At 39.1% G+C, this 26,983-nt stretch overlaps 1 protein-coding gene across 1 annotated transcript; it reads right to left on the reverse strand.

Annotated features, from left to right (window-relative positions):
* BMX (BMX non-receptor tyrosine kinase) lies at window positions 1-26,983 on the reverse strand. The gene is made up of 17 exons (XM_075495643.1): window positions 26,846-26,983; window positions 25,741-25,845; window positions 23,467-23,548; window positions 21,696-21,815; window positions 19,840-19,901; window positions 14,517-14,695; window positions 11,375-11,434; window positions 10,549-10,603; window positions 9,320-9,399; window positions 8,514-8,641; window positions 8,016-8,090; window positions 7,105-7,276; window positions 5,958-6,174; window positions 4,196-4,260; window positions 3,139-3,257; window positions 1,049-1,206; window positions 1-75 (listed from the first exon to the last, which is right to left on the reverse strand). The coding sequence occupies exons 1-17, from the start codon at window positions 26,981-26,983 to the stop codon at window positions 1-3; spliced, it is 1,890 nt and encodes a 629-aa protein (XP_075351758.1).

Below are 26,983 nucleotides of genomic sequence, written 5' to 3' on the forward strand. Positions count from 1 at the left end.
TCAAGCTCTGTTGTCTTCTTTCAGTGCCTCAAAAAATGATAAGAGCTGATAAAAGGCAGGGCGCTTTTCTGGTAGCTAAATGAAGCAAAGATGATGGGTATGGTTATTTAATTTTGAAATCATTCAGGAACTGTAATTTGCATTAGTTCTTCTTGATTTTAGCATGCAGAAATTCATAGAGACAGTGATGATTATAAGGTAAAGAAAATTAAAGTTACTTTTTATATCTGTCTTATGTGGTGATAGTTTAATATTCTTTCTTTGCATTAACATGTCCTCAAATATAAGTTATTATTCTCATTTTTCTGACAAATATATTTAAAAAACCCTCAAAACATCACTGTCATTTCATGGTATCACCAATAATGTGCCAAACAGTTCTTTGTTGCTGGTGAGAAGCAAGTCATGGTCTACAGACAGCTGACTAAAATTTAGATGAAGAAGAATAATAAATCAGGATAGTTCTTGGCACAGAAGACACAGATCTCTCAAAATAAAATGAGAATGATCAGCATTTGACTTACAACTCCTAGAAGACTCACAGATGGGGTAACACATACTTCTCATTCTAAGGGTGGGGTTATTCACACAACTTTAGCTATCTAAAAAGGTAGAGGCCTCATCTACATTTGCTATTTAAGATCTCTCTATAGGAAAGCAGATATCTTTTATTCTGTGGTGGGTAGTAATGGTCCTGTAATCATGGAAGAAATTTAGACAATTAGCTTAGCTCAGCACCCAAATTTTAAACCATTAAAATTAAGTGAGAAGAATCTCGTCCTGTATATTATGCTGATGTTGAAGGGTATTTTACTGTTATTGGCTTAAATACATGGTTCTGAAAAGAAGGGAGCCAATCTTCCTTTATGTCCTCTTTCCTGTACTAACGATGTCCTGAACTAGACTGCTATATAGAATGTACTACTTACAAGCAATGGCTTTTATAAGGGATATTTTCCACTATGAACATTAGTTCAGCTATCAACAGGGACTCCTAGTGACTCCTGTTACTTTGTTTTCTCCAGTTTGTATGTGCAGATATACATACCTCATGCCAGCAGTTGTACATTATCTGGTAGATGATGTCTGAAACCAGTTGCGGTCTATAAAGTCTGTATCCTTGAGAAACTTTCTCAATCACCTGCATGTTATCATAAAGCTCATAGGGCTGCTTTCCCAAAGTGAACACCTCCCACATTAAGATACCTGCAAAAATATTCACAACAATGGAAGACAAGAAATGAAAGTTAAGAAATGCAAGATAACTCCTTTTTCTAAGACACACATGTAACATATAACTGATCAGACTCTTTACAGAGAATATTGTCCAAAGAAAAGTATGATTCTGTACCCAAATGTAAAACAACTTCTACTGCAGAAGAAGGTAAAGTTAGATGATAAAGTTAGTTATAACATATATTTAATGTGGACAATGATGGAGAAAACCCAAGACATAGCTATCCATGGACTGAATTTTTTACAAAATACATACAAACATCCCCTTATATATATGTGTGTGTGTACACAGAGAGCGGGAAGGAAAAATGAAATGACAGCTATACGTATCTATGTTTTTATAGAATAACAAGAAAATTTTTATTGATTTTTTTAAGTGAGTGGGACATATACTCCTTCGGTATCAGAAAGATTTCCGAATACTTTATAGTGTCAGCTACACATACCTATAAAAACTGGATTATATTGAAGCAGTAGAAACGCTGGATAATAGCATAATCATTAATTCATAATGATGGCTTTTCAAGAAACAATTTTTGTTGTAACTGAACATGTGATAATCACACCAACCATAAAGTAAAAACAAATTTGTGAAATATTTATTTCACAATGATATATAATACTGCCAGTAATGATTTTTTTTTTTTGAAAAAGAAATTTATTAGACCTTTGACTTCCCTCCAGCTTGAAGACTGGAGCATTGTAGTGTCACAGTGGGATCAGAATAAAATGGTACCTGAATCCCAGCTTTCCCTGATGAGAACATTAAAGAAACAAGATTATTTGTTCTCTGACATCTGCTTTTGGGATATGAATACATCAGTTCAGTTCTTTAACATTTTAAATATCCATTAGTTAAAAACAACCAAACAAGAACTGACAGATCCCGCTCTCCCCTTGCTTCCACTGCATCAATGGATAGTGTTAAATTAGAAAAGACCTTCTAAGGAAAAATAATGTTTCTCATTGAAGTTAATGCCAATATTGAAGTTAACGACAATAAAGCCTGGAGTCAGGATTTCATCAATAAGAGCAAAAAGAAAATGTATCCCTAGAAAATCCAACTTCTAATTTAATCATATATATTATAAACAACTTGTAAAGGGCATGAATGAGCTGTTTCTCTGCCAGAGTCATTAATATTGGGAGACTAGCTGAAGTGAAAGATGAGAAGAAGCCCAGCATTTGGAAACACTTTCATCTGCTTTATTCACCATTGTTCAATTGCAAGAACAGTGGGTTGCCAATCTTTCATCAACTTGACAGCTTCCAAAATTTTCCTGCTGGAGGAGCAAACCCATATAAGTGGAATTTAAGCCTGTTCACAAAAGGCTCCCTTTCCTTCGACACCTTTTGCATACTTTTAGAAACACTGAACAGAGATTTGTAAATCATCACTTGAAAACCACTCAAGTAGGAGTTCAAATGTTTGAAATTCCTGGGTAGAAAGTGATCTGCAAACGCATCTTATTTTTGCTGAGATCCAGAGTCCCAGCTCACACAGACTCTCTTCCACAGCTGGCTTATGCACAGAGTCCACTCTGACCTCTGTGACTAACAGAAAAGCTCTTTTGACTTGGGCAGCACTGATTTATGGTCTAGATTATATGCCAAAGATACCATTTGATCCCCACTGCCAACAGTTTACCATATTAAACACACATATAGCAAATGGGGAGCAGGCAGAGTTTCTATGTACTTAAAAGAAAAACAGTAGGGATAAAAAAATATAAAGAGGATAGGGCTTGGATGCATAAAAATATTAAACAAGAACATAAGCTGTAACTGCTTTTTACATTCCTTCAGTGTGTAAATGTCTAGCATTTCTGCTTAGTAAGCTGAGGAAATCCAAATGTAACGGCATATATGCATATATATTTATATGTCAACTTCTATACATACCAAAGGCCCATACATCTGACTTGCTGCTAAATTTGGTGTAATGAAAAACTTCTGGTGCAGACCACTTCACTGGAAACTTGGTCCCTAGTGAACTTACATACAGGTCATCCAGAACATACCTACAAGGCAAGAACCAAACTTGGTTGTGACCAAGTTACAGTGAAATACTATTTACTGCTTCTTCCTTGTACATCACAGGGTTCCTAAGAAAAGCCTGGGCAGAATCCCAGATTTCCAAAGGATACCTGATAGAGGCATTAACTATAATCTATAGAACAGATCATTGCTATCAACGTATTAGAGAAATAATGCAGAATCATAGAAATGCCTGTTGTAAGGCCATCTAGCCCAGCCTCCTGCTCAAACAGGATTACTCCCAACATCAGAGCAGGTCAGCCATGGCTCTGTGTAGCCAAGTCTTAAAAGCCTCCAAAGATTGCAATCTCGTAGTTTCCCCAGCTGGCATGTTCCACCGTTCCACCACCCTCCTGGGGAAACAACTCTTACTGTCCAGCTTGAACTTCCCCAGCTACAGGGTGTGGCCGATGTCCACTGTTATATCACCTGGCACTGGTAAGACTTATTTGGCTCCATTACCTTTGTCACTGTAAGCAGCTACAGGCAGCTTTTAGATCCCCTCTTAGCCTCCTCTTCACCAGACTAAGCAGCCTGCCTCCTCAGACTCTTCTCAGAGGACATGTTCTCTAGGCTGCTCATCCTCTCCAACTTCTCTCCATTGAGGCTGCTTATTAAGATGTTCGGCCCCCAAATTAGGTGAAAATCTTGTACACAAAGTAAACTCTGAGATTTCTTTAACAAACATGACTAGTGAAATCTCTCAGCTGCAATTGGCCTTTAAGCCTTAACTTTTTGAGACAGCAGAATGACTTTAGTCTAACACCCTAACGGCTTATGGTCATTAATAGAAAGGAGACACAAAGAGCTGTATCACACCCTGTGGCTTAACTTTCCTAACAGCCAGTTGCTAGCTGATCAATGCCAGTAAACTATATATACGCTAACATAGCTTCACAAGGCTCCCAATACTTTTACTTACCTAGTCATCCCAAAGTCAGACACTTTGACAGTAAGAGTGCTGTCAACCAAACAGTTCCTAGCAGCCTTTAGTAGAGAAATGAGAAAAGACATGAGTGGAAAAAATACAAAGAGGAGCAAATAACGTCATGTCTTGGTAATTTGCTAATAATAATTTCTGTCCTCTAGCATTTCAATGAATAATGACATTCTTTGATTGAAGCAATTAAGTTTGGAACTGTAAGGGAACAGTAAGTAGCTATCTTATTTCACTTTTTGACTATTGATTGAAAAACATTCTTTACCATTATCCCAGCTTTACAAATAAGGACACTGAGGGATGAGGAAACAGAGGTGAGAAACCCACATTCACCTAGAAAAACAGCAACAGAGCCAGAAACTAAACCCCATCTTTCAAATGGCACCCTACTCCAGGGTCCTTTTCAGTAGTTTCAGAATTTACCAAGGCATCAAAAAGTGAAAAACATTGATTGGGTTATTCGCAATGCACTATCAACAGAGTGGAGCAATGAAAAGTGATTTAAACAGCTTGATTTACAAAATGTTCAATAGAAGCCTAGTTCAGCAAATGATCACTTGAGAACATTTTTCTAAGGTTGTATTCTCTGCCTGCATGCTTATTAATTTCTGTGATACAGTTTGCATCTACAGTTTTCAACCTGAAATCAAGCTCAAGTTTTATTTCTGTTTTCCCATGGTGCACAGCCAGTTTTGGGGAAACTGACTTTATATTTACCACTTGAATTCTGCTACTTGTCTAATATTCCTGATTTCTGAATCAGGGTGTGAAAACTGGTGAGGTATGGATTTAACAACTTTGTTTACACATAAAAACAATTATTTGAAAGCATCAACAAGACATTTAAAATGCTACCTGAGGAGACTGCACCCCTATTGGAAAGTTAAGAAAGTCTGTAAACATAAATTCTCACAAATCTTCCAACACATTTTTGGCTAGAGTTACAAGGCAAAATACTGCTACTGACTCTGAAGCACAACGCACCAGAAATTTGGCTAGGTTCACTTTTAATAAGCCAATAAAATAACAGCTTATTTCCCCAAAGCCAGCGTTCTTGAAAGCTAAGTTTTGCATAAACTTTTGGTCCAAGTCCTTGAAAGGCCCGGTCCCTTCACTGAAAGCAACTTGAAATAGTTGCTTGAAAACTGGCAGATAAATGTATTTAAAAGAGCTAGGTAGCTGCAGACTTTCAAGTTCTGCTCCTGCTTGCAATGCACGAGAGTAAATTCCAGTTTATCCTAGTAGTGTTCACATTTGTTTTAGAAGAGAAATAGTTTGCAATTAGATAAATCCCTGACTCATCAAAAACCAATCAAAGTGACCTAAGTCTTTCATGTTGCACCACTTTCTCCTGGAGGACTACAGCATCATTGGACAGAACCCTTTACTTCAGTGGACTAGTTTTACAACTGGATGTCTGTGCTGCCAGGTGGTGCACAAATCCTTGAGGCCAGAGCCCATAAATGCAGGCAGCACAGTATACAGTGCTGTAGACCTGTCAGCTCAGCTCTGAAGCAGAGCATATTAGCTTGTGGGCAGTGCTGTTTACATGTGGCTTTAGTGCTGCTTGTCCAGAGCTGCCTTGTATTGTGCCAGCTGGGTGTCTGTTCAGTGGACCATAATGCTTTCTGGGGTGAGCGCAACAGAGCCAGTGCAGCTGTAGGTGATCCTGAGGGGTAGGACTGCCCAGTGGTAGGTCATCACCCCACCTTCCCTGTTCCACATCTCCCGTGGGATAGCTTACCAAATCTCTGTGTATGAACTGACAGCTCTCCAGAAATGCCATAGCATCACAAACATCATAACATATTTCCAGAAGCTGAAGGGGTTGTAGTTCCTTCCCATGACTCCTTAAGTAGCTAAGCAAACAGCCATTAGGCATGTATTCCGTCACTAGATAGATGGGATATGATTTTGAGCATACACCGTACAGTCTAACAAGTTTGGGATGATTAAGTTTCCTGAAATAAATAAAAATACAATAATCAAAGAATAAATGGAGATTCTTGTGCATTTCTGTAAGTTTTGTTCTTCAAATACTGACACAACATACTGAAATAAATTATTGAGACTGGATACAGTCCCATCTCAGACTTCAAATATTCCTTTTCAAGAAGAACCGAGTGTGCTTCTGCTGATTACGTTGAAACTCGGTATTGATGACAATCAAAAGAAGACTCAGTATTGATGAAATGACAACTTTATAGTCAAAACCTGAAATAGGATTTAGCAGTGCAAAAGTGCAACATTATTGGTGGGAGAAAATAGATCTGAGTTTGTGGGGTGGACCTTAGACCTTAAGGTTTTCTACTAAAATCATGTTGCAAAATTTTCACATTGAGAATCTTGATCATATCAGATAGTTAACTGGCAGGAATGCAGTGCATTCCTTCAGGATATGAGATATATGAAATATTCTTGAATTCGTATGCTTCAATTATCATCTCATGGAATTTCACTGGAAATTCTAACAGCCTTACCTCTTTGGAGTCAGAGACTAAAACTTCAAGTCTCATGTTCATATTTCTGGCATTTCTCAGTTATTGATCTGTCTCTTATTCCTACCTGCAGGATGGCAAGAACAGCTTTCTAACTGTTTCTGTATAAATGCTAATGAAGCAGAGTTTTAAGTGACATATGTGGAACCTCTGAAGTTGTGGAAGAGATGTTAATTGAAAACTTTGTAGATGAATGTATCAATCTTTGCGAAGTTCTTTTGGTAATACTTCAAATATCCTATATGGCTACCTATTTAGCTTGTGCCCAGTGTACTCAGTGCTACTTAATCCTATTTTTAAGAGGAAATTCTCTTTCCTGTGTGTGCTATACATTACTGATTAATGTTTCTAGAGTTCATTATTTCCAAATAATTAAGCAATGCCATAGCTTACATCATGGTCTGAGCTTCTTCTATGAATTCATCTTCTGACATTGCTCCCTCTTTAATCATCTTTATGGCCACATCATATTGTCCCTTCCACTTTCCCAGGTGCACCACTCCAAACTGACCACTCCCGAGCTCTCTCAACACGACAATTTCTTCTCGTTTCAGCTCCCAGATTCCTAGTGGGACAAAAGAAATTCCTTTAGCAAAAAAAAATTGGACAAATGCAAGCATGGTATCCCCCACATACAATGCTGCTGTTTTGTCTGGAGGGTTGCAGAACCATGCAGCACTGAAGCAACGTACCTGTCTCTCAGCTTTGTGTTTGAGTTATGGAAGGAGACTACACTTCCTACAAGTGTTGTTTGCTATTGCTTAGGTTTAAGCCTTATAAATAGATTTGAGAAAGATTTATGTATCAAATGATGATATATTTTCGTGTAGGAGATTGGAGAACAAGTATTACTGTGCCAGGTAATGTAGCAAAGTGGAAGAATGGCCATGACTCAGATGTGCTGGGGAAGGAAACATGCAAGGTCTTGCACAGTTGATATAAGACCTGACATAAAATGCCTTAAAAAGGGCACAACATAAAAGTTGATATTAAATGCCTCTGCATTCATGTTGCCCTGGATGTAGACTAGATGCACTTGTAGAAGGGATACCCTATTTCATAGAACCATAAAGTCTCAATGCTACACTGGACAAGAGGAAACTACAGAAGGAGCTGTTGACTGAAAGACCATCCTTCCCAAATTCTCACATTGCCTCCTGCATGGACAAGCAGAAATTGCCACCAAACAAAGATTCTGTAACTTCCTGCAAGCCTGAAAGCAGTAAGAGTCATGGTTTTCTGGTTGTTCTTTTCTTGGTGGCCAAGACTGACACCAGTTTCAAAAAGGAAAGTTATCTTCATACCATTTCCTAATGAAGCTGTGGTTGGGACTTTATTTACTTGCGTAGACACTGCATGCCGGAGCCTTGTCACCATACCTGCAAAGAAAACTTGTTAAAGGTCACAATATATACATGAGTCTTCTGAAATCAAAGAAAATACAGGGAAACTAATACCTTCCTCTCCCTGCCATATTACGACCATCCAGGTAATGACAGATATTCAATATTCAATATTCAGCAGCTGCTGCATCACTTCACAAGACTGAAAATTTTCTGTGCTTAAGGGCTTAGTCCAGCAGAGCTATTGCAAGAAGAGGTAGTACAATACCAAAAAGCACTGTACAGCAAAGGAAAGCAACTGTATTGATTGTGTATATGTTAGATCAAATTCCACCCAAACTCTCCCAAAAGATGTTTCAATATTTAGAGTATTCAGCATTGGCAGAGATTCATCATAATGCTGAGAAGTCCAGAAGCCTAAGCCAAAGCCAATCAAGCAGAAAGAGCATATAGGATTACCGGCCGAGTTGTGCTGATGGTAGTGTATAAGGTTGGGAATTGATTCAAAACAGTAATTTTCAGCGAGGTAATACTTGTTCTCAGGGGTTTTGCGTACATGGTAATGTTTGATGGTTCCTTTTTTATTTCTGAAAAACATCACAAAGTGCAGTGCATCAGTGCATGTCAAAGCCTTGCAAAATGCCTTCCAGCCCATGTGTTAATAGATTAGTTAGTTGCTGAATGAACTGCAACACTCCAGCTGGCCAAATAACAAAATATGTAGTAGATGTCACCAGGAAGACTTATATTTGCCTCAGTCTGCTTTTCCCCCCTTAACACCTGCTGGCTATGTAGTACAGGCTCCTAGCACACTGGAGACTTCTGCTGCATACTCTAATGTAGTCTGATGGTTAGTACTTGTCTCCCAACAGTTACATCTAGAGCAAAAGACTTTCATATACTGCCCTTACAATGCTTCTACATCTGATTTTGAACACCTTGCCTTCCCCTTCCCCTTCCCCTTCCTCTTCCCCTTCCCCTTCCCTTTCCCCTTCCCTTTCCCTTCCTTCTCTCTCACTCTTGAGACCCCGCTATTCCCCTAGATTATGTGCCTGTTACATGCCTATGTTTAGATGAGACAATTCTGGACCTCCATTCCCCTATTCAGGGGGCCACTGTCATGTATGAATTCAAATAACTAATGACCTGAATGTGCCCAAGGTTCACCTTTAACACAATGTAGAGATTTTGTTGTTGACCAGTCACACCAAGGAGCATGTCCATAGCATGCTCATAGAAATGGTACACATTCTTTGGATACTCACTCAGGAACCTTGCTGAACACAGACACAGTATACATTCCTGCTTGGCTAGATTTCCGAACCATAAAAGCACCTTCTTTCCCCTAATTAAAAAAAAAAAAAAAAATTACAAGGAACAATAAGGTTGAGAACAAGGAACAATTTCAGTGAACTTTAGGCTTTTACACTGTAATGTCCACAAAGGAGAGGAGACATGTCTCATCTGACCTCCTTTAAGGACTACATTAGGACAAGATGAATTATGCCTTAGAAATATTTATTTCTCTCCACTAAAAAGAGGGTCTAGGTAACTGGTTGTGGTATTCCACTGTAAATGTTTAAAATTAGGTGAGTTGTACCCCAGCCCAGACATGAAGCAAGTAGTCTGCAGTTTTGTCTTGGTGCACAGATACAGATTTATAACTGGGGAGATGGAGAGTTGTTAACCCCGTCTCCTTCCTCATGTCCCCTCCAGAGGCGGTACACATTATAAGACCCAAACACTGCCACATACATCCCATCTGAACAAGAACTCTCTCTACCACGCTCAGTTCCTTTACATAATGCATTAGACTGATGTATTTTCTATTGCCAAAGTATTTCTGAATTCCTGAATAAGCAGAAAGATTTTCACCGCACTCTATTATATTCGGACTATTTTTAGTCTTTATGTGGTACTCCAGTCCTAACTTTCACTATCCACTTTTACTTCTGTTGATGGTTTGCCATACTGGCAGACAGTTTGGCACTGCCAGTCCTGTGGTGCTATCCACCCTTGCTCCTAGTCAGCTGCATCCAGCCAACACTCAGTGGGTATAGCACTGGGTTTACTCAGGGTTGTCTGCTTGTCTGGGTGAACTTCTTTTACTCCACGTTTGTATATTATAAAACCATCACGGAGGATTCCTCTAGACTGATCTGCAGAAACAGCCACACTGGAGCAAACACCACAGGCCTAGAGGTAAAACCAAAAAGCAGAGCTTTGAGGGGAAATGCATTCAGGGTGGCTTTGTTCCAAGTGTATTTTAGAGGTGCATCATTTGTTCATTTATGTAGAAGAGCCATTAACGCATCCAGGCATTTTTGAAGATCTGTTTATCGATACCAAGTTAGCACAAGAGTTTCTAGCACTCTGTAATACTACAGCTACTTGAAGAGCATCAGCATCCTCTAGCTACACAGTATAGCAAAGACAACAGACACAGAACATTTCTATGGTTGTTCATATACAAGTGATAAAGGATATGTAGGACCTTCTGACGGAGCAGCTGCTCAGACTGGGCACGGGAGACATTACCAGTATACCAACTGCAAAGAGAAATATTTGGCTTATTATTCACAGGCTGATTTCTGAATAAGGCACAGCAGACACATGAAAAATGCCAGACATCGTAAATATTTTCAAAACTGCTTTTAAAAGCCAGAGAGTAGACTTGGGACTTGTCCTGCATGTGTGATTTTAGGCCATGAGATAAAAGGGAAACCACTAGTTCCCATCTGCTTCCTCTCATCCATCCAGCGGGTCTCCTCCCGAAATATCTGGGCCCACTCTGTGACTCTGACTTTTTACAGTAAATCCTTAGAGGAGGATCATGCTGCTCTAATGCTCTGACAGCAGCTCTACCAGAAGTAGTTTGCTCTGTCTCCTGCAGACCATGACACAGCTGTCTCCCTAAAAGCTGGGAGGTGCATAATTCTCCTCTATCCTTGAACCTTCTGGTTGTCATAATATTTAAGTAAACTGAGAGATCCCAAATGGAGGAAACAAGCCAAACATGCTATGTCAGATCAGTTCAGGGAGCTCCAATGAAGCCTTTTTAATAGCAGTGCACTTTTATGAAGCATCCGTTTATTAGCATATGAGACTGATTTGTCTAAATGCCTTTTTTTGTCTGAAAACAAACACATTGATGCCTTTGGAAGTCTGTGGGCAGTGATGTCACTGATGACAATATCTATAATTATGACAGCCATATGTAGGATACCATTGCTCTAGGTATAGTGGACATATAAAGTGGAAAGAAAATCTCTCCCCAAAGAATCTTTTGGTTCTTATGAAGACATATTCTATATACTCACTCATGCTTAGCAATACTCTGCTCTTCTGCCAATGTCTGTTCACTGACACTGGAGTTTTCCCTGTAAAGACAAAACAACATGCTGAAATTGTGAAAAACTAGTTATGAAAAATACCTTCCTTGGGTTAAAAGTCATACTTCATATATTTTTTGACTAGTTATGCCATGGTCTAAGGTGAATATTTCAAAAAGTTGAGACATATTTAATTTTTATGACTTGGTAAACACTTATACAGCCTTTCCCCTCCACTGTGCAATGTGTTGGAAAGCCAAATATTCTCTGTGCATGCTGTAACAGGCAATGAAACTACGTATCCCTTTAGTGACCTTATGAAGAGATTGCATCTACCTTTTCAAAATTTACATGGAAGATTTCCAAAACTGCACAACCCTACACTTCCCAAATAAATGTTCTTAGCATAACAGACAACAGAAGGAATTCATGTGGCAGAAAAAGAGGCCTCTAAAGTAACCTCTTGTGCAGAAATAATAATGATTCTTATTTATGCTGCCTTTTCCAGGATACTGTAAGAATAGGTTTCTTTTTTAAGGAAACCTCTGAATCTTGTCCAGTATGGTTTACTATGAGGCAATCATCTGCTATGTTTCTGTCAGATTTTCATTCAAATACTTAGGCATACATTTAATGCTTATAATATCGTGTCATCTTAATAAAAGGAAAAGATGGGTCTGATTTATCACTTTGACAGACCTGGATTCCCTTTACCCTGTACAGGACTACTCGCATACATACAAAGGCACAAGAGTGCTAGGAAGGCTGATTTAATGCTGAAATAAGAGTACAAAGATTGAAATCCCAGCGTCATTGAAGTCAGTGGCAAAACCCTATTGATTTAAATGAAACCAGGATTTTCAACTGATGTTTTTTGCATTAATATATCAGTCAAGAAGACAAATTGTATCTGATTCTGTATCTTTCAGGAAACTTTATGCTTAGTACTCAGAAAGTTATTTAAAAAGAAAAATATTCCAGAAATATTGCCTTATCTTTACTAGAGTGGTGAGGAAAACATTTAAGCAGTGGATGGGTGCATATTGATTCACCTTGGCTCATCATCATTCAGAGATAACTTTCTCAAGTAAGTGCTCGGTACGAAACCTTCATTCCTGCAAAATAAACAGTTCACAATTTAGCTATCGTACGTGACTGCATCTTAAATTTGGTCACTTAAAATAGGAAAAGGGATTAATCAGAGATTCACTTTTTAGAATGCCACTAACAGAAATGCTCATGGTTAAAACATTTCTGCTTTTACTTACCATGTAGAAAAATACAGAAGTAATTTGTTTTAGAAAATTGCATTTCAATGAAGTACTCTTTTCGCTAGTCATTGAAATGGCTTCTTCCTCAGTGATTGGCTTCATCATATGGAAGATTGGAACAGCTATTCAACAATTTCATTACATGCCATCTCAGTTGCTGTGATGAAGGACGCCAGTGACTAATGGGTCCCAGCAGAGTATCCAAGGCTGAACACAGAAAGTCAATAGGTAGGCTCAGCACTCTTCCTGACACAATGCCAGATCTGATTGAAAAGCTAAGCTAAGTGAATACGGACAGCTGAGCTACCACTTAAAGCAGCTGGCAGCATGGCATGATGGACCTAAGCTACGGGGGCCCACAGGCATCTGTAGTTGTAAGGGGGTGGGCTGTATGCTGTGCCCATCAGAAAAATAAATAGGGAGAATAAATTGTATATTTGAATATGGATGGACACAGAAAGGAAGGATTTCTTCAACACAGATCTCAGTAGAGCGAGAAGAAAACTGAGAGTGCATGAAAACAAACTCCTGATGTTTGTTCCTACTACATTCAAGAAAACAAGATCTTCAATTTTTTTCAAGCAGAATTTAAAAGTTTTGTTATGATGTATATGTGACTTGTCCTTACAGAATCAATACTGCAGAAGTCTCAGTTTCTCAAGCCAAAGAGAAAACTGTAAATGTCCCCCTTCTCTTGATCTCTCTCTGCTCCGTCATTCATCTCACAGCCCTCTACCCAGGCTCTATAAGCAGAGCTGCCTGTATCATATGCTTTTACATAGCCATAAACAGACCAGTGAAGGCATTTAGGAGCATATCTCAGCTTACTAAAAGCTATTTGAAGAAAGAAGCACACACAATAATAATTGTCTTTGAGTTGCTGGGGTTGTGTGCTGCTTTCTTCATCCAGAACAGTATGCCAATCCTATGAGTTATAAAGTGCAGACACTTTACCTTAAGTTAAGGTTGCTTTATTTGTTGGTTTCCTTGCAGTTGTAAACTTAATCAGTGAATTATGAGTGGATCAAGTAATTTCATTCTGTGCCAAACCAGTTTGGGCATCCCCTAGCTCAAAAATTCTTCCCTTCCACATTTCTGTCAAGTACATAAAACCAAACTCATCTAGTATCCATCATGAGACAGACAAGGAATCTTATCTCTTCCAGGCAGCTCCTGTTTGTTGCACTGCCTTTGTCTCCAGTGTACTCCTAAAGCTGTTTCTGATTTAATAACTTGCGAAGAGACGCTCTTTGCTGCCCCAGCTAGACATTAATGAAAAATATCTTATTTTAAGTTGCTGAAGGGGATTCCTCTACTTGTGAACCTCAAAGAGAACAATTAAACTCCTCTGTCCTGTGCAGGTTGAGGTCCCTGTCTCTGTAGAAAAGTATTGCTAAAGCTGGGGAGAGACTGAAGCAAGAAGTGATTCATGCTTCAGCAAGCTATTGCAGTAGTAACGGTGATGGTCTAAAAATGGTTTAGTGCAAACAAAAGCAGCAACATTTGTAAGGAGAGATTTTATCTTTTTATTCACTTAAACTAAATAGTTGGAAAAAACGGACAGCTTCTGTATACACAAGCCCTCTTCAGGCACATATCAAAATTAAGGCCACTGGGTACTATCTTAGTATACTAGACAGTGACTGTTGTAAATCTTACCCAAACTGTCAGCCAGGGATGGTAATGAAAATGGAGTTGTACAGAAGACAATGAGGCTTCTAGAGCAGAGTTTAAAAGCTACTAAGGCAATCCTAACATAGATCCTGAAAGGTACCAGGACTGCCTGCAGTGTTGTCTATGAAGATGAGATGTGGAAGACCATGGTCATGGAACAAAATTATTCTGCAGCGCATACTTACCCTTCCAAATCCCTTACTTTCCACCAGCCAGAATCTTCCTCTTGCAATACATAGTATTTATTGCTTGTGACAAGCCGGATAGCTGAATTTCCTTCGGGTTCATAGTTGCATTGGGCCACAGCCATTTTTGGGACCAACTTGTCTGGCGATAGCACCTGCAGCAGGCTTCTACGTTTCCACTTTTGATGACAGAGGAAATAAAATGATAAGGAGATGCAGCACAGGGTACAGTAAGAAATAACACGTGATTAGTACATGATCACTTATATCTTCAACATGTATAATGATATTAGGCAAATTAATCAAAGCTAAGAAGATGGGCACAGGCAAGCAGCTTTTTTCTCATCCATTTAGAAGCACAGCCCAGAAACTGTTGTCCACATTTGTAAGACAGGTGAGACCAGAACCAAGTTCCATGATAATGACACCAGAAGCAATTAACTCTGAGTGGAGGCTGACACTGCTGTAATAGGAAGCTCTCACTACCAGGATTATGCGATAGACTGGACTCCTATCAAAAGCCTGCCACCTACCTGAAGCTGATATGACTTAATGAACAGTTGCAATTCATATGCTTCGGACACCACATGGTCAAATTGTGCTTTACTGTAACTAAGTGCAATGATGTCCTGTTTTACCAAAAGACCTCATCACAGTATTATAAAAAAAATTTGTGTTTTTGAACGGCTTTTGATCAATAGTTAACATTACTTACCATGAAGCACAACAAGCATTAGTCAATTGTTGCTACTAATCACTGAAAGCAAAAAGCTACATTCATTCTAAATTATTCTCTTTCCTTACTGTGTTTTATTGATGTTTCTCTGTTAAGCATGTTGGATATAAGAAATCCCACTCCTTGGTGCCTAACTTTCCCTATGCAGGGTTAAACAAGTGTAGGTATATAACTATGGGATTCATCTTACCTAGCTTTGACCCATGTCTTCACATGAAATATGTCATCCTACAGGAGTGTCTACCTCTCATCACTGATTGTTGAGGAGGTCTACACAAATGACTTGGATGAGAAGCCTGGCATTAAAGTTAGGTGACATCAATAGATGCCCTTTTTGCCATAGGCAAAAGGGCATCTAAAATTAAGGCACTGAAATGCATTTAGAAATCAGGGAAATGTCATAACTGAGAAAATCCAGACATCACAATTCTTTAAAAGCAGAGAAAACTACACAGGAAACACTGACAGCAAAGGATGGCAGAAAATAAGAAAGACATAGGAGAAGAGGCTCCAAATGCCAACTATTTATAATTGAAAAACACTTTAATGCAATGCCAGGGAAAAATGCCAAGTGTCCTGAACCAGGCTGTGATTCCTTTAAGTCAAGGCCAAGTGACCATGGCATTATATGTTTGATTGTTTCCTCTTTATTGACTTTTTAAAAATTAATTTAAACAAGGAGAAACCAAAGAGCCAAGTGAACGCCTGATTGAGTTCACTGAGCCAGAAGACACACGATCTCTTCCTGCAAACACATGCAGTCTCAATCTGATCTCACTAAGCTCCAGTGGAGATACTCATTCTTTAAAGAGGTACCATTCACAGCAGAGTCCTCTTCATTTGACTAGAAGCAGGTCTGTTACTTATCAGGTACTACTACTTGAACCCAATAAGGGTGGTTCCTGTTGAAACCTTTCCACCAAAGTCAGATCTGACTTTGGTGGAAAGGAGCTTATAGCTTGAGGGCCTGGGTTAGGCAGGGTTAGGCAGGGTTCAAGTCTTAGACTGCTCATTTGCTTTGTGCAGTACTGACAGAACTAGAGTTGCCTACAGTTGCCAGAAAGATAGAGAAATTATAATGCAGACATTAAACTGTTTTCTTTTTAAAGCATCTAGTGATGTTAGAGCAAACTGATATTCAGTAAATGTGTTTATGAGCTGATGTGCACCTCTGACATTTGGCCTTGGTAATTTTTAGAGATTAAATTGTTTTTTCTTAATTTCCTGTGTTTTGCTTGTGGAATGATCAGAGTGTCATCCTCTGATGGAGTTTTCATCTTTTTGTGCGAACAGAAGAAATTGCAAAGCAATTGGCCAAAGTAAATGGTATAAAGAGTTATTATCACAGAAATGAGTTTTGCTTTGTCCAACCTGCCAGGGAAAAGAACCAGCCAAAGATGAGCACATCAGATTTGCATCCCTTCGGGTTTCACTGCTGGATGTGTATTTGTCTGTTGCAATATTCTGGACTGACTGAATCTGTAACCTGGTACAGATTAATGTTCTGATTTGTGTCCATATATACAGCTTTCCATTTCCCAGCACTGGCTGAAAGCCCCAAAGCATTTCCTAATAGTAACTGAGTGGATCTTATTATTTCGTTTATGCTGGCAGTGATATTATTGTGGGTTTCATATTGATGACTGTGCCACTGTCATCTAGAGAGAGCCGAAGGTGACAGTCTGAGATGCAGCTGCGATGTGCATATGAGGAACGGTTACTATCTGCAGAACTGCACCCCTGCCGTACAGCTGGAAGCATGTGCTGGATCACTTCAGCTTCCATAAAATTTGTCCAATACATAAGCATGAGAAGATATGTGTATGTACTCAGTGGACTTCTGTCTGATCTACTGCAGTATTGGTCTGACCTACATGAACCATTTGCCACTGCAAAGACAGTGGATGCCAGCAGAGGTGAAAGTGTTTCTCAGGCAAGAAGCTCCTGCTTCCTGCTGTTATCAAAGCACACTGGTATAGCAGGGAGAGGAAATCCCTACACATACACCATTTGCAGGATTACAAGGACAACTACAAGGGCCACAGCTTTCCTGTTCCTTATTAGCATCAGCTGCTGTGGCATACATGCTCCAGGTCACCCAGGAATGGCCATACAGCTTCTGTCACTCAGATATGGTTGTTTCCATATCTGAGTGACAGAATGGTTGTTTCCAACACTGCACATGTTTGCACAAGAAAAGGCTGGAGGATGAGGTGGAGGAGGAAGGGAAAGGCTGGGCACAGAGTACTGCATTGCTCTATCAAAGAGAGTAGGTGAAGGGCAGGACAGGTTTTACAACGCCCTCTCAGCCATCCCAAAGCACCTCTCAGCAGAACCGAGAGGTGATGTATTAAGCCCACTGGTTCCCATGCAGGGACCTTTGTGGCCGCTATTGTTGGTAATGGCATCACTCTTTAGGAACCAGCTCCTCTGTGGGAGACTAGACATACAATGCTGAACTGATGAAAGGGACAGAGGCATCAAAGCTGCAGGATGTAAGCATGCAAAAGTAATGCCTCATGCAAAATGTAATGCCTCTGGTCAGCTGGGAAGAAAGCGAGGGAGCAAGACTTGCAGAGGCTGGAGAGGTGAGGCACATGAACTGAGACAGGCGAAAGGAAGGCTGGGGCTACGGTGGTACCTCTGATGACCAAACTGAATAGACGAAAGGGCAAAGTAAAAATGTGCTGAGAGCTTTTAGAAGTAGCTCTGTGACTAAATATAGACTGTTGCTCACCATGAGAAGTCACTATTAGCCTTCTTAACCTGATTATATCATGTGGCTTGGGAAAATGAAGTCAAGTTGTTCTAACCAGATGTAGTTATTATATCTGCATTTACTGAACCTGTTTTAGAAGTACCCATCTGAAAACTGCCATGTCCCTGCTTTTTAAATTTCCCTTTCAAAATATCTTCTCTGAACTCAAGCAGATAATAATAATAAATCATAAAGGCCTAGCAGAAGCCAGCATGTTCAGCAGCAGATTTGCATGAGTGACTATCTCTCCACACAGACAAAGCATCTCCTGATGGAAGCCAGGCAAAACAGACCATGGTATTCAAAACAAGTTACGCTGCTGCGTGTTCACAATGCTATTACTTTCAAATCTCATTATCAGAAAAAATGTCAAAAGGCTCTTTGTTCATAGCTTCTTTCCAAGGTTTTATTATTATTTTTCTTAAAGCTCCATTTTACAGCTCTTGTGATTTTATCTTCTGTTTCTTGATAACCTATGTGTTTCTTAAAGCCCTGGCTGTTCATGTCAACTGTACACACAAAAATTCCAGCTTTTTTTCATTTTTCTTTAAGTTACTTTCTGATTAACAAAGAGAAGCTAGGATACAGACCCAGAGTATATTCTAAAGACACAAAACAGAAGACAAATGAAAATAAAGCAGGAAATATAAATTTTAAAATCCCATGATTGAAACCCAATCTGGTTTAATTTGGAGGAGGCTGGGGTAACAATCTGTGAATACACAGACAAACCATACTGTTAGTCCTTTTTTAAATAGATAAAAACATCATAACTTAAGCCACTTTGTTCTTTTCTGTTCTCTTGTCATTGTTACCTCCTTCCCACCTACAAACCTCAATAATTAGGCTGGGCAGTAAAACTAAGGTCAAAGATACCATTATTGCCCTTGTATTTGTACAGGAGGAGATAGATGAGGAAATAAGCATAGAAGCAGATCTTCCAGTCTTGCTTTTGTTCTTAACCCTGCCAACTATTGCCCTGCTTCATCTACAACTGCTAGAGGGCTCAAGCAGAATTGAGCACGAGCAGTGCTTTTTGGCATCCTGGTGTCCTGTTTTTCTCTTTGTGTCTGTGAAAGCCTGGCTTTCTCAGACAGATGACAAGGCCCAGTGGGTGCTGGTGGGACGCCACACTCCTGGGTTTCTGTCCTATATAAAGTCAAGATATAGGCAAGAGCACATAAAGAGCTCAGATGCACTTCCCAATTCATTAACTTAGAAGCTGTGTCTGTAAAGTTGGGCTAAACAGACATTCCTAACCAGCCATCTGTACTCCTGACCCAACCCCAGAGCAACACAACTTGGGACTTGCCTGAGATAAATGCAGTTCATCCACCATTTCTCACCCCTGCAAAGCAGGTATATTTGTTTACATCTTCAGTTACAATGTTTTCTCCAAGTACTATGAGCACCATTTTCACTGGGGAGGGTGGTGGAGGGGAGTTTTTGGCACCTCTAGGAATGGGGACCTCCTACACACTAGAGAGTTAATTTTGATGGCATTCCCTATCCCAGTGGAAATAAGTGTATAAAGTAAGAGAGATCCCTACAAGGGCTGTAGCCAGTACTGCCACCAGCATGTTAAAGTGAACTGAACATGGCTGAGACTTTCCCAGCTTGCCATTTACAGCACATGGAAGAGGGAGATGAATCCTTCCCTCTGACATGCTGGTGGACACAAGGATGCTGAAACTGCACTGCAGATTAGAGGTCTACACCAGCTTCCAGCGAGTGGCTGTTTGCAATTCTCCATCCCACCCCACAGCCCTCCCTACCATCTGGATGCCAGGTCTTTCCCTGTAGTCAGATACTCAAATGTTTTCACCTACCAGCGCTTGAGGGACTGGAGGCAGTGGTTTCACAGACCCAGTTGTGCAACACAGAGTCACATCTAGACGAGAGGGAGAAATAAAGACAAAACCATGAATTTAAGTAAGGCTTTATCTCCTGAGGCTTTCTCACTTGCACATCTATACAGTGGCAGCAACAGCATCGTGAGAACTGGCTTTCCACCTCCCTGAGGTACTGACCTGCTTTAGGTCTGTATTTTCCAAACTTCTCTTAATTAAAGCACCATCTCAATATCTTTAAAAACCCCATCAACCATTGTTTTCACCTATGCCAAAATAGAAATTCAGGGAAAGTTATGGTTGTATTTAGCTCTGTGGTTTTCCCAGTTCTGCTAGCTTATTTGATTGCATACAGAGGGAAACACATATATGCTTTATTTTTATTCTTTTCTTTTAAAAATTGTTTCATTGACTCTTCTAGGCTATGAAGCAGTGATTAAGAAATACTGCTCTCAATTACCCAATGGTTACAAGGCTGAGGCTGTCTGGAGTCATCCCTACACAGACTGTCTCCCTATGCCCCGCACATCTCTGTTAGCAACCTCAGGAACTTATTTAGAAACAAATTTAGAGTAGATAAAGCACATTATCCTGCATGCTTTATTATCTCAGGCATAAATGAAGCATTCAATATACAAAAATTCTCTTTTTAATTCTTCTCTTGTCTAAGCCATCCATGACTGGCAACGAGGTATTTCCTTGTCTTTGCCACTGACCAGGGGTTTCATGGCCTTATTTGCTTTTGTAACAAGTGGTTTTGAAGCTAGATGATGCTATTCAAATTACTGTTACAAATCAGCTGACAAGTCTTCACATTTTTTAGTGTTCCATAATGATGAAACTTCTAGTAATAGTAGATAAGCCTATATAATTAATTTCAATTTTTCAAAAGCAAATGCTATACTGTTACAGGCAGTCTCACAGACCTAAATCAGGTTTCTAACTGCTCACACCTACATTTTTGGATTTAACTTTTAATTTTGGGTTCATATTTTTTGATTGTGACTGTAAATGCTTAAGAGCAAGGTTCAGTCATGACTGAAAACAGTGGCTCTACCAGTGCTCTACAGTTCCAAATAATCAAGGTTTAAAAGGCTGAAGCCCAAACACTCATAAACTGCTGTTCCCTCTCCTAAACGTGGCCTTTCACTGTTAAGCATGTACACAGACATGCACAAATTTCCTTCTGAAAATGTGAAACCTAGGAGGGTACTGCTTTACAAATTTTCCTCTCTCAGTTTTTACAGATAAAACCTAAAACCCCTAAATAATTGCAACTAAGTTCTACAAATAATACTCTAGAAAAGCATGTTAAAATAAAAAAGAACTGCTGCAAATGAAATCACACTGTTTAGAAAAAAATTCATATAAATATAATTATATATTAATATAATAGTTTTACTTCTATTTAGTTATGAAATGGTATTGTTTTACACTCATTCATACACACTCTTGTGCTGAACTTCTATTGCTCCTGGCCATTCAGTTTATGGGAACTCATCACTAGAAGGGTCTTACAGCATAATGCTACAATTTAGCTAGAGATCTTAAGAATAAAGAGAAAAATAATTCCACCTGGTTTATTTTGTAGGTAAAAATGTCACTAACTTTTTGATCAAACACAGCAGATACAATTTAGTGTATTATTTCCCCCACTTATACTATAAACTACAATGTACAGCAGCTATGATGTTAAAAGGAGCTTAGCACATACATGAAAAGGTGTAAGTAGATTAACTTTTATATTGATTACACTGCCTTAAATGTCCATGTGATTTGGCAATATTGTGAAAAACATCAATGAGACTAATCAAACAAATAAAAGAACACATTACATTTCTCCCATATTGTACATCCAGGGGCTGCTTTACAGGTCTGGTTGCAACACAGAAACTTCCCGTTGATGAAGAATCCTTTATGGTACTTGTTTAGTAAATCAGAATTGTCTTTAATTTCTGGGAAGCACAAAAGAAACCAAAGAGGACATGACAGGCTGCAAAATGGGAATGTTCCTTATGATCAATAGGTTCTGCTGCACTAAACCATGGGACCCCAGAGTGCTTACTGACTCCTAGCTCTAGGCACACATCCTGGTCACATTTTTATCTCCATACCATATTCCTCTATGCAAACCCAAGTCTGAAATCCATACCTGGGTGAAGAGAAAGAAACCTGGGTGTCAAGAAGGAGATACAGTACAATCCAATGAAACACCTGAAGCCGAAACAGTATCCAACAGCTATGATTCAAAATCATGGATCTCATAAAGTTTCACTATCAATAATAAAACTAATTAAAAGAAAACATTTTAATATATCAAAATATGCTGAATATTTTCCTAGAACTATATATTATAATAAAATTATATTCACTGATACTCAGTATCAGAAAAGGTACTCAATACCCATATGGCAAATCCAAACTAACATTTATCTGTTAAAATACATTTCTTATTTAAGCACACCAAAAGGGAACACTGCCACAGAAATATCTATTTTATATTCAAAGCACTGGTTTACTGTAGAAAAATAGCCCCAGTAGTATCACTGTGCTAGTGATACATTAGTTCTGTATGTAAAAGAAATGTAGGAGGTGTAGAGCGAGACTTTAAAAGCTGTTTGTTTCAGGACTGGCTTTCTCAGTCCTGCTGTGGTGAGCCATGGTAAACCCAAGATTCCTGAGCATGGGAAAGAGCAGCAAAAGGATCAGGGCAACCCTTGGCAACAAGTGCTTTTTATACATATTTTAAGAAGCTTGTAGACAGTTGAATATGAAATGCTCATATTTGTCTCATGAGCATTACAAAATATATCAATTACACAACCTTATTCTTCACAAATTTTGTTTTAAAATACCTTACTGAAGATCTTGGTTTCTAGAAAGCTCAGTGCAGTTAGTTTGCTGAATGCTTCCCATTCTGCTTCTGGTCCACATTCTCCATAACACTGGCAAATTAACTGACATACTCTTACTTCTGTGTATGCAAAGGGAGTCACAAACGGAGAGGTAGCTCATACATGCACTTATAAGTAAAACTGGGAAGGATATTTGTTCATAGCCCATTATAGATTGCCCATTTTTGTTCCAACAATGGCCAGCATGTGTGAGGGCTGCCCTATTCAATGTGAGGTTTTTGCCTTCACTGGAGTTATGCTGGGACACAGTTTTCTGCTTATAACTTACGCTTTGCATGACTGTGATTTTGCTTCATTGAAAACAACAGAAATTTCCACAAAGGAAAAAGCACTAGCAGTATTGGTTATCAAAATGGCGTTCATGCAGGTAAGTGCTGTACTAGCCACATCAGGAATGGCTGTGCTCTATTAACCTGCATCGGTAAAGGTTGAACATATGATGAAGATTAAAAAATGCCCATGAAAAATATAAAAATGAGCTTTATTTTGGCTTATTTCTTACTAAAACTTTCAGCCTTTAAAATTTCTAATCCATTCTCGAAAATACCATGCATTTCAACTAGTTGGTGCTGAAGTATGAATGAGACTAAAAACAGGTGACAAAGAATTGCACAAAATGATGGGGCAGGAGCATTTTCCTATCTCTCCTCGTGTTATTTGAATATTTTGGTAGACAAAGGAATAGTGTTACCTTTATGCAAAGCTGCAAGCCACCGCTCCCGGCCCTCTTCATTAGCGGCATAGACATAGAGAAGGCCACCCTTGTACACAATCTGGAAGAGGTTGGGAAAGCCAGTATGGAGAGTGTACTGCCTGAAAACATGCTACTTTGTAGGAAGGGAAAGGAGAAGGGGATAAAAACCAAACAAATAGGCTTTGTGGACCCACACTGAACTTCCACAACTTAGTAACATTTCTCAGAGGTCACTTATATTATTGCCATTTCATAGAAATACTTCATATTTCATATAAGTAAATATAAATATAAATATATACCACCTTAACCAAAGTGGTTCATGCCCTAAAGCACAGTTGCAGAAACAAAGGACAACATTGAATATTTCTGGATATTCTCCTCTTCTATGTACAAAAGACCTTATACCCCAAATGTAAACTCTTTCTTTTCACTTCAGTTTTTCCAGATTCATCTCCCAGCTTTTGGCTCGTGTTACAGAAGGCCAGACCAAATGCTTAGCGAGGCCAGGAACCCATCTCTGACAGTGTCCAGTAACAAATACTGAGGCAGAGTATATGGTCAGGGCAGTTGTACAGTGATCAGGGAATCCTGGTCCAAAGGTGATGCATTTATACTTAATACCCTTTGAGAGATATTTTTCTTCTGTAAGTTTGTTCAGTTGCCTTTTTAAGCAAATAACTAGTATCTACGACATCCTGCAGCAAGTAGTCCTACAGCTTAGCTACACAATATGAACAGTCAGCTGCTTTTGCCTGTTTTCAGCATATCTTCTGCTAGCTTCGTTTGATGCCTACCTAATAATTACTAACATCTGCTTTGCTTTTTGGATCATGTTTAGTACTGGGCTGACTCTGTGTGTGTGTGTGTGTCTGTGTTAGGTCAGGGTTTCATTTCCCTTGAGTGCATTGCTTTTCACTCATCTGCACTGAATTTCAAATGCCACTTTATTGTTTTTGCTTGTTAGACTGAAGAGCCCTCATCATTAAATATGTACTCCCACTGGTAAGTATATGGTGGAGCCCTGTGAGCTTTTCTCTTTAACATGTTATCCATCCAATCTATTAGTCATTGTCAAGTCTCTCCTTTGACCTTTCTTCAGTTTACAACATCTTTCTTCAATTATAGCCACCAGAACTAGACACAATATTCTCCTGGTGATCGCTGTAGTGTCAAAACATATTGAGTGCTTTTACTCAATATGTGGCTGCTTCCATGTCCAAGGATGCCATTAGCTCCTTTGGCCACAGCATCACACTGGGAATTTATGTTCAGCTATCATGATCCTAAAGTCCTCCTCAGAGATACTGTTTCCCAGATACAGTACACTATTTTCCCCACTTAACTGAACTATGCACTCCTGACATAAATACACTAATTTAACATAAATGTGTCATTCAGTGCCACAAAACTGGGGGAGGGAGAAGGGAAAGGAAGACGGGAATGACACCTAGGATCAACCAAGCAGTGAAATACTAAGTATCTCTCATGAGGTTGCCCCTGGGCATGGCAATTATTGCAGGGTCATGAATTAACGCACTATTCAGCACCCCTGTTATTCACTCTAGCTGCCTGCTGCTTGCGGTTGCGTTGTTTGGCAGTGGCACTCCAGAAGGGGATCTGTGGCCACTTCTCACATCTGCATGTCCCACTGCCCATAGAATTGAGATTGATGGAGGCTCTAGGAGGAACCTGAGCTGAGCAACTGAAACAGATGAAAGGCGGCAAATTTGAAGTTACGGTTTTCTCATCACATTTAATTCTTGAACATGTGTAGTGCTTTGTGCAGCTGCATCTTCTGATACAAGGCTTAGCCTTGGATTTCCTGACCGTGGCACATTTGAATGGTAATCAGGCAGTCAGGGGTCAAATCCTGCACTTGGTATTGAGGCCAAAAAAAAGAAGTGGAAAGAGACATTGAGAATTAAAATAAGAATTTTTAAGTGTTTGATACTGCCTTAAAATAAGTGATAATCACATAGTGTACTGATCTATATATTCCAGATAATATTAAAGCAAATATCTGATAGACCTTTGAACATGAAAGAAACAAGACTTGATCTAAATTCTATCTCAGTCTATTAAAAATATTTCAGCAAAGTCACAACTTCAGTAATAGGGACTGATTTTCTATTTGTAGTATTACTGAGTGCTATCAGTAGCACTCAGCAATATCAGGTATCACCACTTAGGACAGGAACACTAAGTGTAACCTTAGGATGACTGGCATATTTCACATGAAATGTAAAAGAAACAGATTTCATGGCTAACCTGAAAAGGATATTGTCTTGCAGGAGGTGTTGATTCCTCAAGATTCACTGTCTCAACACATCGGATTTTCTCAATCTCAATTGACCCCCTTTTGCTTCCTTTTTTCTGAGAGAAAAAACACAGCAGAGTGTAAACTAATGTTAACACAATATGAAGTATTCTAGTTTGATGAATTTGTACAATTTCATGTTTCAAGCTGTATAAGCCATAGCTTCACATTTGTTAAACTTTAAAAGAAAGGTAGTAAAAAAACCTCCTTGGTGCCCTACCTGCATCTACTATATTGATCAAATTCCTTTTTAAGTCAGTTACAAGAATTACAGGACACAACCCTACATCTGAGAAAGCATCTGCTGCAACTGCATGACTACAGGGCAGAAGGGGGACTAGGAGGAAAAGAAAGAGGAATTAAGAGGAAAGTAACTTAAGTGCAAACCAGAAGCCTAGCTGTAGCATTCATAATTTTGCTAAGGTAATGGAGCTTATTCTCACTGAGCTTCCCTGCAGTTTTGTAATGGGATGTAAGTCACAGGAGGAATTCAAATGTATGAAAAGGAGCAAAAACTTTAAAATAAGTTGCCTGGGACATATTTGCGTTTCCAATGGGAGATCTTCTGAGTGAAAAGCCAGCCTTTTGTGATATACAGTCACTCCTTAGGAAACAAGGATAGTTTAACCATCTGCTTTGTGCAGCTGAGGGATGAGATTCTGAACTAATTATGTCTCATACAAGTAACTTCTGAAGCCGGTTATTTACATCAGTTCAGAGGGAAGCCTGAACAAGGAAAACATCCCTAGTCAAGACAACGTGTGAACATATGCCAAAGTTAATTACTTGCTTAAGTTCTCTTTGGAAGGACACAAACAGATGCTCAGTGGCAAGCACAACTGTAAGAGTTGCTCTGAGTAGAGACACTCTTGAGCCTGCAGCTAAGTGTTTTCCTGAACTGAAACTAGGATTTGATACCCTATAATTCTACTCAAAACATAGTACACCTGTTGTTCTAACACAGAATATCTAATCAAATTTCACAGAAGAAAACCAGAGGAATAAGGTGACACTGGAAAACCTTAGAGCAGCTTACTTAAAAAAATTATTTCTTACCCCTTTGTCATATTCATAATAAGAAAGGTTTGCTTTCGTCAGAACAAACAATCTTTTTTTGTAATTAATTGGTGATATTTTTTTCTTCTGTTGTGACTTCTTTAAGAGAAGTTCTTCTAGAATTGTTTTATTCTCCAT

This window comes from Mycteria americana, chromosome 1 (assembly GCF_035582795.1).
Source record: "Mycteria americana isolate JAX WOST 10 ecotype Jacksonville Zoo and Gardens chromosome 1, USCA_MyAme_1.0, whole genome shotgun sequence".
Lineage (NCBI taxonomy): Eukaryota > Metazoa > Chordata > Aves > Ciconiiformes > Ciconiidae > Mycteria > Mycteria americana.